General features: G+C 41.2%; 1 protein-coding gene across 1 annotated transcript; it reads right to left on the reverse strand.

Annotated features, from left to right (window-relative positions):
- Positions 1–1391: 1391 nt before the first annotated feature.
- MRS2 (magnesium transporter MRS2) lies at positions 1392–13610 on the reverse strand. The gene is made up of 11 exons (XM_035549611.2): positions 13362–13610; positions 13203–13276; positions 12051–12087; positions 11341–11453; positions 10761–10934; positions 9941–10071; positions 9142–9258; positions 6427–6579; positions 5215–5332; positions 4337–4450; positions 1392–3242 (listed from the first exon to the last, which is right to left on the reverse strand). Exons 1-11 carry the CDS (start codon positions 13549–13551, stop codon positions 3132–3134), a joined length of 1332 nt encoding a protein of 443 aa, XP_035405504.1. The 5' UTR covers positions 13552–13610; the 3' UTR covers positions 1392–3131.
- Positions 13611–14593: the final 983 nt, after the last annotated feature.

A 14593-nucleotide genomic window follows, 5' to 3' on the forward strand; every position in this document is an offset into this window, starting at 1 on the left:
TACCACCAGCATAAAATAGAGGGAGTGCAACCATCACAGGAATGTAACCATCATGGTGGTTTGACTTACAAAACAACCAGAGCTAAGTCAGTCATGCAAATGGATAAATTAACTCTGTTGTGAGTGGTAGCAACACTTGACCTAGTAAGCAAGCTGGTCTGAAAACTTTTTGGAGACTTGAAATGAGAAGGCTAGATTATGGTGGCCATATTTGGCTGTATAAATTATGTTGAGGGGTTGTGTCAGCTTCAGCTCTAATTGTCAGGTCACCTTCTTTACTGATCAGGTGTGAATATTTTCTTGACAAAATCAAGATGGAATCACACATAATTTACATTCCTAGTATACTGTGATACTGACAGGGATTCTAAGACATCAGAAGTTGCTGTCAAAATAGGAAGCATGGAGGAAGGGCAGCTCTAAACCAGACAGAACAGGTAGATGCCAATAAGGATGGTCTCTGTTGCTACCAAGGCTCGAGGCCCACATTGAGGACGTAGAACAGCTGGGTTCTCCCAGGGAGAAGAGCACAAGCGAAAGTGATTAAATTGTAGGAAATACTTTTGCTTTTCCACTCATGGCTGAGACTACTCTGATACCCTTTTTATGTTTTTATGTGAAATTCCATGACCATGGTAACTTAGAATTGTGCTTTTATTGCTACCAGTATTGGATTCAGCTAACTCACACTAATATTGTATGATACATGTTAACAGTGTGCATCAGTATCTATTAAAAAACTTGAGCAGCGAAATGTGATGCTCTTATTATCAACACTAATACACAGACGCGTATGTATCTGCATTTCATCTTTCTTGCCTCCATCACAAACATAAGGCATTACTTTTATTTTAAATAACACAAGTCAGTGGAATAACACAGATTTCTAAATGCCATACTCCAAGGATAACACATCTCAACTTACCTTGTTAAGAATTCTCTCTCAGGAAGGTTGTCTTTAAAAAAAGATGACAAGGTAAACATTAGCTTGATGTGTTCTGCCATCTATTTTGGGGACCTAACTTGCCCAGATAATACAAAAAATAACCACGCAGCTGTTACTTATACGAAAGCGGTAACCAGATGGAACTGGGAGCACTGAGCACAGTACTTACCTTGCAAATCTATGAATAGTGGTATAAGGCAAAACAAGCAGTGCATTTTTAAGGGCAAAAAAAAAAGTTTTCTTTTTTTAAACTAAAATTGCTGATACTAGTATGTTCTGGAACAATTCTATTCTTAACATACAGTCTCCACTAGCTTTGTTTTTTCTATGTATGATCTCCGGGTAATTTTGTTGCACGTTAACTCATTTAGTTAACTCGAATTGTATGAAAACCTTTAGAAGTTTGTATAGGTCTGTAAAATGAAAGGCAGTCTTGTACCAGAACTGTCTTTCTCTCAGTGCTTTTATTCTGCTTTAAGTCACTTATGTACAGGAAAAGGAGGCAATATGCTATGCAGAGGCCTCACTGTACAGAGGAAAGAGCTTGGAAAGCATACCTGAAAGATTCCCAAACCGCTGTACCAACACATTTGAGTTCTGGCCTAATGCAACTATTACTTGCTTGAAAATATCACATCTGTATCCCTTCACTCACTACACTTTCTTGGAGTTTATCAGCAATGGTATGAGAGCCACTGTTTTTTCTGCTAGGTTGCTCAGTTTAGGAGCTGTACTGTTGGTTTGTTTTTTTTTTAAATATCTCTACCTGTTACAAATAAAGGCTGCAAAAATGTTCACCTACAAACTTAAAAGCATTACAAAGCCCATTAATTTTCTCACCTTTTCATGCCTTTTATATCTGTAGTTGAAGTCTCATATAGAGCAAGAGCAACTGTTTGAAAATAATTTAGTACAACTGACTTAAACCATACTAAGATCACAGGCCTGCATAATACTGATTTTTGTACTCTTTCATTTCCATTTTGGACTTGTTTTGAGTTCACAGCTACGGTTGTCTTTTCAATCCCTGCAAGTATAGTCATTTGTCCGGTGGCAACCAAGGAGCTACTCACTGTATGTTACTGAGGTTAAAAAAGCCCAAACAAAAAACTAGACGGTGACCTGATTTGGAAGGCTTTCATACTCTCTTTACAGACTGAGAGAAGCCAGTAGAGAACTATGCCCTGAGAGTTCAGAGGTAAGTCGTAAGGACAAACACAAATAGTGGCCATAAAGATTTTACTTCTTCCTCCAGTCCATTACAAGACCCAAGGCTTGCACACCCTTCAACTAACTTAGCTACTTACTGCGGTGGAGTATAGTCCACGCTTTCTCTTGCCTTCTCAGAAAGAAGTTGGGTTCTGCTTTCTCTCTTTTAAGAGAAACTAACAACTGGTCTGATGATGTTCATCAGGGTATGAATCAGTCCTTATGACATAAGGAATTGTTAAACTGCAGCTATGTTAATGCATATTGAAATAGTGGCAGATGGCAGGCACAAGCGTGCATTGTCAATGGACCTGCTTTTCCAGCTATTAAAACCGCATACAGTTTGGGCTTAAATTAATTGTTATGGAATACTCAAAATAAGTAGCCAAGTTTCAAAGCTCACTTAAAATAAGAAAAAAAAGTATTATTTTTGGTTACTGTCAATTTTGAAGTAGTGCTTCCCAAGGGATGCAGGTATACTTTTTGCTTAGGAAAATTAATTCTCTGCAATTAAGTAGGGCTTTAAAAAAGGAAAAACATAGAAAGGGCGCTTTTGGGGTAGATTTTTTCTTTGATAATTGAAGGCAGGTTGCTAAACCTGCAGTTCAGAATGAGAATTACTGATGAATGCTGACTGCTGTCATCCTTTAAGCTGAGAATGCTGCTCTTTAGAAAGACCATTATGTGAGTTAAGTGTTTGACAGAAACACTTAAAATGAGTATGTATATGTGATACGGAAATCTAATGGAACATACATGGAGCGGAGGTGAGACTATTGTGGAAAACATGTCACTCTTTCCCTTGAGTTTCCCTCTTTTTGTGTGTAAGCATTGAAATCTCACCATAGGTTTTTGGCACAAAATATATATTAAATTAGCAAGTTTAGAAATTCTTAAGCTTTTCAGTAAGGAAAAACAAATATAAGTGTCCAAAGTCTGCCCCGTAACAGTAAAAGTCTCTTTCTTCCTGCTGTTCCTATTGGTTTGTCAGCGTGCTTCTGCTCAGCCCAAATGTTTCTGCTTTAAGGTCATTTTTTATCTCCACTCTTTGAGCTGATGGCTGGGATTTTCTCAAAACTGCAGGAACCTAGGCAAGATACAAAATAGCCTTTAATTACAGGAGAAGCTGCTCTATATACAGGAGAAGGAAATCAAGATTTAGAGAGGTCTGAATCCTGCTTGTTCTCCTATGTTCAAGGACAGTCTCTGGCTTCTCCCTCCTATCCCTTTCAGTACATTTCTCCAAGCCAGAGTCAGTGTGTCTTGGTCTTGAGCAACACTTGAGAATAATCCAGTTAATTGTAGCCATAGTCAACAATTAACAACAAACTACTTCCATCTACCTCTTAACAGCAAGGGAGGGGAGGGAAAAATGGAGTTTATCTTGGTCTCTCTTTCTTTGGTCACTTGTAGGAACTTAACTTTTGAATACACTGATACTTCTCTGTTATAATTATTCAGAACATAAGCTGACAATACAGTCCTGTACGTTTTCGCAGCAAAGGGCAGTGAACATGGAAAATGACTCATACAAAATTTTGCTAATCTGAAGACTGGCTCCTTGGAAATTTTCATACAGCTTGATGACATATGGCTCTACAATGCCATCAGCATCAGTGGCAAAGATGGCTATTGCAAACTTCTGATTGGGAGTCAGGACATCGCAACCATGGAACCATTCTTCAGAGAGATTTTGCAGCTAGTACCTGTCCTCATCTTCCTTTCATCTTCATCTTCTCTTTTATGAGAAAGGGACCACAGATACAGAGTTAGCATGTGCGTGGAAGGAGGAGGACAGCATCCCTTATGTCCCTCACCACGAAGAGACTTCTGCAGGAGCTCAAAGGGCAAATTAGGGCTGCTTCTACCATTAGTCTCAGCTTCCCTTGGGCTGCTAGGTGAAAGTGAATATGGCATCTCTTAAAGAAGAACCTGCAGCTTCACTTCTAGCAACAGCACACAGTATCTTACTGCTCAAATATATCTTTGCCAGTGTTGGGCTTCCTGCCTCCTTCAGTACAGCTAGGGAAAACCTTCTCGTTTGCCGAGTCAAGAAAGACTGACTTAGCTTAACTCCCTGCAAGCTCTATGACCCACCACTCTACAACTGCTTATTTCCTGCTTTAGAGATGAATTGTACATGCAGAGTATGAAGCAGAAATCCTAGCCAGCCATACGTACATGAGGAGGTAGTGAAGGTTCTAAGTGCCGCCCAAGGAAGGAAAGCAAGCGCCGCCATATCAGGCCACTTCCCAGAAACATAATCCCAGTCACCAGCCAAAATATTCTGGGGTCCTAAAAACAGAACATCCCCATTAGTTAGGCAACTCTCACTTCAGGGATTTAGCCAAAGATCATCTCTCACTCCCCACCAGTTTTCTTGTCCTTTATGGCAGGGAAGTGGTAAACCCTCTACTATCAACAGACAAACCATACCAGGGAAAAAGGGCTGTTTTATAGCAAAACGTTTTATTTAGGAATCACCTTAATGTATTCTGTTACTGTCCCATGCAGTTTTCCATCCTTCATCAGGAGTTTGGAAATTCAAGCCTTCTATTTAATGGACATAGAAATGAAAAGGTCTTTCTATGTTTTTATTTATTTAGTCATTTTAAGACAGCACGTCCAATTGTAAATACTACCCTTGATATAGGAATAATCATGTAATTAACAGTAGAGTATCTCCTCTGGTGTGTAGGGAACTCCCTGGCTGCTTGCCAGATAGCTTTGTATCTGGAAGACGAAGCTGGGTTTTTCAGAAGCATTGATGATTATTAAAGAAACACGAACACTGTTGTACAGTTAGTCCTTATTCAAGCATACTGTTGTCTTCTCATTTCTTTTCCTTGGACATTACATAGACAAAAAAGCCTGTTATAATGTGCAGCTAGCCATGAAGTAATTTGCTTTCAAAAAGGTGACACATGAATCCCCATGCTAAATTATCTTACTTCACACATTAATGTAAGTCTGGAATGGAATTGTACTGAATGTAAAATGCACTATAAGAGCAGGGCCCATGTTTTATGTCACTGATAAAAGCAGCACTCATTCCTTACCTCTTCAAGAGATGACTCCAAGTTCATACCAAATGCAACTCCTATGAGTCCAAAGAGAGAGAGAGAGAAAGTCCCCATAGTCAGCTGCAAGTTGAGTCTCATCATCACATTACGGTGGCTAAAGAAGGGAGAAACATCTGTAAGGGGAACCCAAAAATTGTTCTGCTGCATAAATTCTCAAATTCCATACGGTATGCATTCAAACTAAACAATGAAATAGAGGAAGTCATACTGGAATTAGGCAGCACATGAAACAACAGTATAAAAGAGACTTGCTTTGAAATTGCTGCATGAGTATACATCTAAGGCAGTAGGTTCTGTGTAATCATCAGCTGACTCGGGTCACTCACTTTTTAGAGGTATATGCACAGAGCAACAGTTAAATTCCATGGAAATTTTTCTCTCTCACTCCTAATTGGCTGAAATTTATGTCAGTATTCACAGACAACAAAAATTTACTGTTATCTTGCAAGTGAATATACTTAGAAAGCAGAGTCAGTAAAGACTGCAGACTATAAACTTAAGCCTGTTTTGTAGAATTCCATATTCAACTCTTCCCAGAAATAATTTCCGTGGCTTTCTGATACAGCATCCACCAATTCCTCAGTAAACAGGAAAAAGAATATTAAACATTGACCTCAAAGGCAAGGTGGCATGTGCTTGCAAATGCAAGCTACAATTACTTTTCAATTAAAAAGCCAACTTGTGGTGAAAACTGCAGCACACTTAAAGAAATAAAATACTTGCTCCGAAATTATTCATTCTTGAATCATGGCACAGGGTGATAATTCAACTTGTACTGAACAGCTGAGTAGCCTAGCCAGACTCTTATTTAAATAAACAGTTTTACTAAATTAAAATTATACTCAGAAAAGTTTGCTCTTATTTTGCCCCTAAATTTGCAGACATTTTCTTTAGTGAGTAGTTCCCCAGAAGGATCTCAGAGTGGCTTGGTTTCACCTGCTGGTGAAAACTGTAACCTAGGCTAAAGATGTTTTTACATATTACTAATTAGGGTGTTCTGTTGCTTTGCTTTATCTGGTTCAGTGATAAAAAAGTGCAATGCAGCTTCTTCTGCTGTGACTGCAAGTCCATTCAAACCCTCAGAAAATGGAATTCCCCAGCCTTCCTTTACTGGCAGTGATTTGAGAAAGAACAGGCAGCATTACATTCTGCTCAGCTTTTGGCAGTACAACAGACAGCATAGCTTACCTGTCCAGGTTGATAAAGATTATGCTTTCTGAGTCATCAATCAATACCCTGAGTTCACGAGCTTCATTTGCAAGATCTTCTGCTTGTCGGTAATAGTTCTCCAACAGCAGTTCCATTTCTTCTGCATGGTCAATCCCAGACGTGCTCTCCTCACTGTGTGCAACAATTTGTATTTTTTGGTTATATACATGGTATATTAAAGTGCATTACTGATGCGTTAAAGACAAGGCGCATAAAAGAGTTGTGGCTAACAGCCAATAGAGTGCTGACACTAGATCTCAAAATCCAATCTTTTAAGTGACAAAGGAGCCCTCCATCAATACCTATGGCATAAAATAAAAGGCGTATCTTCTTAAATTAGCTGACCAGTACAGGCAGTCAGTTACTTTCAGTAGAGCAGTTAGCGTTTGATGTGCTCAAGGCATGCATGGCAACACGAATTCTACTTTTTCAGCTATTATAACGCTATCAAGTAAGTGCTGACATTTTTGAAAAGATAAACTTAACTTTTTGGTGCCCTCAAGTGGTGGAAGTTGATAACGGCACAGTCAAAAACCACAAGAATAAAACAGAACCAAAAGCCAACACATAAACAATCACATGGTTAGGGATGTGTCTTAGGCATGCATTAAAACAGTTTAGCTGTAAGGTGCTTCAGCTATACACGGTCATTACTGCAAAACTTTTTGGGAGCATGAAGCTGCTTAAGAGAGAGTGTCAAGTGGAAGATGCTGCTCTCCTAAGTAAAATATGTCTGAGACTTTCATCTTACTGCATCGTCCAGAATGCTGGATCAGCAGCCTTCTCTAGAGATACATAATTTCTTAGGGGTGTGCTGGATTCTTCATTATGTAGACAAAAGGTACCCAAGATCCAGGAGAGCATAGAAACTAGCAGCAAAGCCAGGAAAATTCTTCACCTTTTTTTCTTTTGTGGTATGACCTCATTTCTCTAGACAGACTAAACTTTCTACGGAATCTCCTTGTGGTGTTGCTGACTGTTAACGGAACCTCTCTGAAATGGTTTCCCAAGAAAGTTAGTGATATATCTTAAGAATCAACCCACTTAAGGTCCCCAGAGACCTTTAACAGAGTCCCTAGTTTCTCTCTTATGGGGCTGAAATTTTGAGTTAGCCAGGCTGATTTCAAAGCCCTTCAGACCTAGAGGTTTTGACTGCATGCAGAGGAGCGGGGTTGGGGATTTGAAATCCTTTGACCACTATCTACTGTATTACAGATTCAGCTCATGACCCTATTTGATAAGTATCTTTATACTGGCTCCTCTGTAGGTACAAAAAGGGAAACAACAGGCATAAAAACTTAAAAACAACTGCCATCTGATTTGTTTTCATTAATTAGCCTCCATCTGTCTCCTGAGTCTTTGATACTCTGCTGTTCCTTCACACAAAGACAGAATGTCTGCCTCATCTTGTCTTTCTGGTTTCAGCTCACCATTCCTGCATCAATGTTGCCTCCTATCTGGGTTCCTCCTGACCTCCTCTGATAGACTTCTCAAATTCATCACTTGTATCCTGGGGTCAAGAAAAGAGCCCATACTGCCAGCCTGTCTGCAAACACGCTGCCATGGCTAGTATTTGCCAGTATGCCTCATGCCTGGACTGCCTCACAACATCCTTCTGCACGGCTCCAGCAGTCTTCACAACCTCCCATCACCTCTTGTACCTTTGTGCAATGGTGGTGGCTTGAAAAGGTGACTCCAGGTTTCTCCTGATCTGAGAGTTCAAGAGCCTTCCCAGTACTGCTCCAGCAGATGCACTAGAAATGCAAACTGCATCCCAAATATGGAGTACAGAGTTTATATCATACATTTAGACTAAACTCTGCAGGGCAAGAAACTTATTTCCTGACTTCAAACACACTGCTGTGTGAACAGTATTAATATACCCACATATAATGTGGCTAGGCAGAAGTATTATTCAGCAGCCTCACAAAGGACCTGAAAGGTATTTTTTTCTCTGCTTAAAAAGAGAACATGTCTGTATGCCCAAGATCTAAATACGGCTCAGCCTAAAGCACTGGGGTATGACATACATTATCTTTTTGCTTTTTAGTTTTTGTTTAAAGTGACCAGCGCTGCTTATGATGTGTGTGATCCTTCATCAGGACTTGAGAGGGTGTGACAGGACTATCTCTGTGTATATGTTTTTACTGAAATGCTGCTCTTATACGTGCACCTACATAAAGACAGTATCAACAACATTGCCCCAAAGCTTCCTTCCTACGAGTCCTGCTGGTGAGCAAAAAGCTGGAAACAAGGCATACAGACCACTTCTTACAAAGGAAGTGTGGATACAAATACAAACTTGTGTGGATACAAACTCTTTCAATACAAACTTCAAAGCAGCAGTGTTTTGTTGGTGAAACTGAAGAAAACTCTCCCAGGAAGTGTTAATTTGTACTGGAAAATAGCATTTGCTTTTTCTCCTGCTGCCGTCCTGCTCCCACCCCAATGCATACTAGATGAACTGGTCTACTATGCCAAGAACTATTTGTAACTGTGTATATGACTAGTGCTATGGAACCTCCTCTTCAGAATGGTGGATACAACCATTTGTGAAGTGACTACCATCGGGGCTTTAAAAATTTTAAGTCTTTTTCCTTTTGCTTTTTGGAGGGGAACATCCAGATTAGTGTTCAAGTTCTCCTTAAATAAAACACACTTTAAAAAAAGTATCTGGTTTCATAATATACATACAATACTTGTGGATCAGTCCATTTAGATAGACAGAGCTCTTCTATTAATTCTTCTTCATCTAGAATCTCCAGAATTGTTTCTTTGAAAACTTTAAGATCTGTTTCCAGTTCTGACAAGCTGAAGAAAGAACAGGCAAGAAGTCAAATAATCCCACTGGCACCAACACACCAAGGTAATCTTTAGATGATTTTGCCAGCACCCTTGCCAGACTGAATTGCCAGGGAAGAGTTCTTTGGAGAGTTCTGAGAGGTGCTTTAAATAAAACTCTCTAGAGGCCACGCATTTAGCAGTGGTGGTGATATATCCATGAACCAGCAAGCAATGGACAAACACTGAAAGGGATTCAGCTGTGTTTTCTGGGTATATTTACAAGAAACTCAGAAAAAAAATAAGCACTCATGTAGGGAGTGCATATTTGCACTGTCCTGTAAGACAGGATAATACATGAAGTAAACTTAAAGGGCAGAACCAATGGCTAACCTTTTTTGATATTACAAGGAACGTTCTCATGTTATTTTGTTCTATCAGATGTTATTTTGATCTCTTAGATGTTATTTTGTTCTATTAGGTGCTATTTAAGAAACCTGACTGTATTTCTGACAAATCAGAATAGATTTTCTGTTTTTTCCCGTATCGCTAGGTATTTCATACAACGATTTTTACATTTACCAATAAGATGCACAACCCAGCATGACAGTAATCTATGAAATTCATATCAGATACCATTTTTCTAACTTTTCATTACATATAATTTTCTATGGTCATCTTCTAGTCTCTTCACAGCTTACTCTTTATTTACCTCTTGCCATTTTGAAGGAGAATGTGTAGTTTACTCCTATCCACAGACAAAAGCTTGGGGTCCACTAGAGCTTCCAGTGTCTCAAGGATCTGAGGCTGCAAAGTGTTAAGTCTCCCCTGCAGTTTGCTGATCTAGATAACAACATGATCCTTCATAAGAATTAAAGCAATACTTTTAGAATGGCTAGGGCAACTGGTTCCTGTCTCCAAACACAGAATTCATAGTAACAGGCAGTTAGCACAGTTTGCTTTCAAATACCCTGGAAATACTTGCTATACGGTACCACTTACTTACAGACAGATAAAGCCAGTGTGAAATACACTATTTTATAACAGTGATTTACACTGAACTGAAACTCATTCATAATCACACTAACAAGAGATAAAATATTATTTATCTAGAAATGTCAGATCACCATTAGCTAGCATAGATTAGCTATAACTCATTATCTGACTCCTACCCAAGAGCCCAAAAAAACTCAGTGCTTCTGCATATCATTCTGTTTCAGCTATAGTAGTCTTTAGAAAGGTAGGATAATTTGTTTTTGTATCTCCAAGTGATGGTGAAGCCACCACATCCTTATGTAAGTTGGTGCAATAATGAATTTTCCAATTAGCGCTTTTTTGGGGAGGAGATGAAAGCACACACAAACACACAAAAACTTAAACCAACAAAACCCCAAAACAAAAAAAAGCTTCTATAACAAGCGTGGAATACATATAAAAATATGTATGCATAAATATTAACATAAGAATAAAATCATACTATTTTTTCTATGAAGCAACAACTTTCAAAACAACGTAAAACCCAGACAGCTCACCCGGTACTGCAGGATTGCTTCTATGGCTCGGAATTCAAAGGGCAGGGAGTATGTAACTAGTTGACCTTCTCCTGCGAGCTGAGATGCTAGTTCGTTGAAGAGCCAGTGTTCCAGATTTAAATTACGATAATCTAGTATCAGAAGAAACTCTGGTGTTATGACCGCCTTCAAGAACTGAAAGAGACAGCATACATGTGGTAGTCTGAAAAAAAACTCCGAAGACTTCTGTCTGCTCCTGACTATGTAGTACATTAAGTAATTTAGGCATTGACAAAAGCCACTCTTTAAATGTCTTTTCAGGCAGGAAAATAACAGAACCTCACAGTAACTGCGAGCTCCCAGTGAACTCCAGAGTATTCAGAGATAGACCAGTGATAACGGGGGTAAGGTCAAGAAGTGGCTCCTGGTCATTTTTTGGCCTTTACTATGATCAAGTTCATAATGTTTCTCCTGTGCTCAAGTAGCAAAATGTTCATCAATACGTATTGCTCTGATTGCTAGGCACAGCTTCAAAGACACATTTATTGTTAGGTTACAAGTCACGGAAAGCTGCTATTAAAGATTATAGGGAAACCATTACCTCCATTCGCATGATGATCCTGTTGTTCCTAGTTGCAATGCTCATGAGGTGTTGAAATCTTAGATCTCGAGCTTGAAGACCCAATTCCTGGTACAATTCTGTTTTCTTTTTTTCTATCAAAAATATTAGATGAAGACATTTAGGGGACAAGCATGTATGTCCTGAAATTACATTCTAGTCTGTTACTCAGTCCCACAAAATAAAAAGAGCTATGCTATCTTTAAAACTGTTTTCCTCCCATTCATTCCTCAGTGTAATTTATTTGTTATGAAGTTTAAAAGTTTGTATCTTGAGCGGAAAGAGAAAAATTCTAGATGGAAGTGAAGAAGTCGGCCATGGTGATTAATTTCATGTCAGAAGCCAAGTGGCTGATTTGAGCAAGTACACATAACTCTACAGGAGGGAAAATAGCAGGATGGGAAAATGCCGGTTAGAAAAGGGAAAAGACAAAGTAAAAATGACCTTGCTCTGACAGATGGTATACATTATTTTCAACGTATTAATTAGAAACTTACAAATACTGTAATGATGGAGACGCTATGAAGACCTACAGAAGGCAGCAAAGCAGGAGACATTGCAACATGGCAAATTAATACGCACAGTGAAGCAGACTTAAAATAGTCTTCTACCCCAAGTAGATACTCAGTTGGGCTTTTCCATATTGGATGAGAGAAAAAAAAACATCAAAGGAAAACACAATGAAAACTCACCAAAAAAGGTAGTATTCCCCTCTTTGTCAAGCTTCATCTAGAAAAGTGAAAAAAATATTTTTTTTTTCCACACAATTACTATTAAATAAGCACAAAATGTCTGAAGTTGCTTGCACTTGCCCAGAGGACAAATGGAAAATATATGATGAGGAAATAGTAACTTTTTATACCCTCTTTTCACTGTTCATCCCAACTATGAAAAATTTTGCACCAAACTGCCATATACTTCACTGCGTTTGTGCATGCACCGATCAAAACCAGTGTCATCTGCACAATGACGTTCCCATGTAAGCCTTGGAAAGGAAGTGATTTAGAGAGGATCAGACTTGTTTTGGCACGAAAGGGTACCTTACATTCTGGATTACCCATTTTGCCATTTCCTCTGGTGTAATCGGAAAAAAATGCACGTAAAATTTTAAAAGAGTAACACAAGTGGGGTAGTTAGGCCTTGTGTCCATGTCAAGTATTATTACAACAGCATTCAGATAGTAACTGGCATCCTTCTTTTCTTAGCATTTGCCAGTCTGATTAATTTTAACACTTATCTCCTGGCAAAATTACTTTATTGGAAAAACTGCAAGGTCTGGTTTAATCATAAAGTTTGCCCTTTTGCTTATAAACCGTGCAGCTTAATTCCATATCGTTGGCTTTAGAAATAACCTTCCGTGAACAAAACATACCTAGGCATGCACTCCAGTGGAGCTGCAACACGAATTGCATGGCCACACGGACCCAGCTGCATGTGTTGTGCTTGTCATTGCCAACAGGAGGCCTTACGTCCCCTCATGCACTAACACAGTCAAACAAGCAGTCTGCAAACAGCCTTCAGGCTCATTTGAGAAGGGATATGTGGACAATTTGTCCCCAGATCCTACATGTGATTAGAAGTGCTGTTGCTGTGACACAGAAATAGTAATTGTGGAAGCCATTAGCAAGCCTCCAGCAAGAAAACTTCCGTCAGATGCTTTATCTTAGAAAAACATCTTGATGAAACGCGTGCTCCACAGCCGGCCCTTAAGTCAGAATGCCTTTAGGTGACAACTTAGAACCTGAAACACCCCCCGGGAGGAGAACCGTTCTGCTCCTGTGGCACTCGAATGAAAGCCACCCCTGAAGAACCTGTCATCCTGCACAAGTCTGCGCGGCGCTTACCACAGCGAAGACGGGAGACACGCTGGCCAGGGTGGCTTGGGAGGCCTCGGCGGCGGGGTGCTGGTAGAACGTACCTGGGAGAGGAGGAGGAGGCCGGTCACCGACCCGGGTGTCGCCCTCCCCTGCCCCTGCCCCCGTGCCGCCCGCCCCGCCGCTCACCGGTCCCCCGCAGGCGGCGGTCGCAGGGCGGCAGCCGCAGGGCCGCGAGCCGGGCGTGTGCCGGAGGCAGCCCCCGGGGGCCCCGCGGGCGGGTCCCGCCGCCCGGCCAGCCCTGGGGGGCGCAGCTCCAGCCCCGCACCGCCCCGCGGCGGCGGCACAGCGCCACGGGCAGCAGCGCGCTGCGGAGCATGGGCACGGCGCGGCCCAGCACGGCCCCGAGCGGCCCCGCACGGCCCCGAGCGCCCTCAGCGGCTCGCAGCGCGCAGCCGCGGCGGAGGAGGAGCGGGCGGCGGCGGCCCCGCTCTGCCCGGCCGGGGAGGAGCGAGGCGGCGGCGGCGCTGGGCAGGCTCCAGGCAGGCCCCGGGCAGGCAGCGAAGTGCAGGCAGCAGCTCCTGCCGTCATACAGTATTTTTAAACGGCAGCTTTCCCTGCAGAAGGGCAGTGCAGGCAGTAGGGGCATCTGCCTTGGTTGGGCCTGGTGAAGCATGTGGATAGGCATGAATATGAATCCTGGGTTCAAAGCCCTGCGTCAGTGTAGAGCATCAAAATAAAGCGCGCGTTACTACTTAGCGTGGAAATAAAACTAGTGATTATGCTGCTCATGAAATGATTCGTGCAGTGCGGCTGCCCCAGCCGGAGTGCACAAATCCAAACAGTGACCTGAACTCTGGTCTCAGTCTCAAAGACGGGCGTCAGGGCCAAATTTTACCTCAGCTGCACTGTACATTAAAGGAATTCGATGGAGGTGACAGAGGACAGACACTGGTCCCTTCTATCTATCTATCTATCTATCTATCTATCTATCTATTTTCTGCAGGTCCTGATTCCACCACAGTGTGTGTTTCCGTGCATATACATAAATGTGCATACATGAGCGTGCGCTTGAAGTGGATTCATGTGTGGAGTCAGAAGGACGTCTTACGCACACTTTGCACAAAGATAAATGACTTCATGAGGAAGTTTTTCAGTTTTTCAGTTTTAAGGGTAAGCCTGGCTCGATGCAAACGCCTGCCCCCTGTTTGCTTGATAAAAAAAATGAAATCCACTGAAATAAATAGTAGCGCTTCAGATGTGGTTAACCACAGCAGGTGGCAGTATGTACATGACTAATTTAATGCTCTTGGTTATGATAGATACTTGAACAAAACAAAATCTGGAAATACCAGACAGCACCGAAAACACTGCAGGAGAGCAGGAAGCTAAGATGTATGATTGCTGGCAACTACTTGCAG

The sequence above is a fragment of the Cygnus atratus genome, chromosome 2 (genome assembly GCF_013377495.2).
Source record: "Cygnus atratus isolate AKBS03 ecotype Queensland, Australia chromosome 2, CAtr_DNAZoo_HiC_assembly, whole genome shotgun sequence".
NCBI classification, from domain to species: domain Eukaryota; kingdom Metazoa; phylum Chordata; class Aves; order Anseriformes; family Anatidae; genus Cygnus; species Cygnus atratus.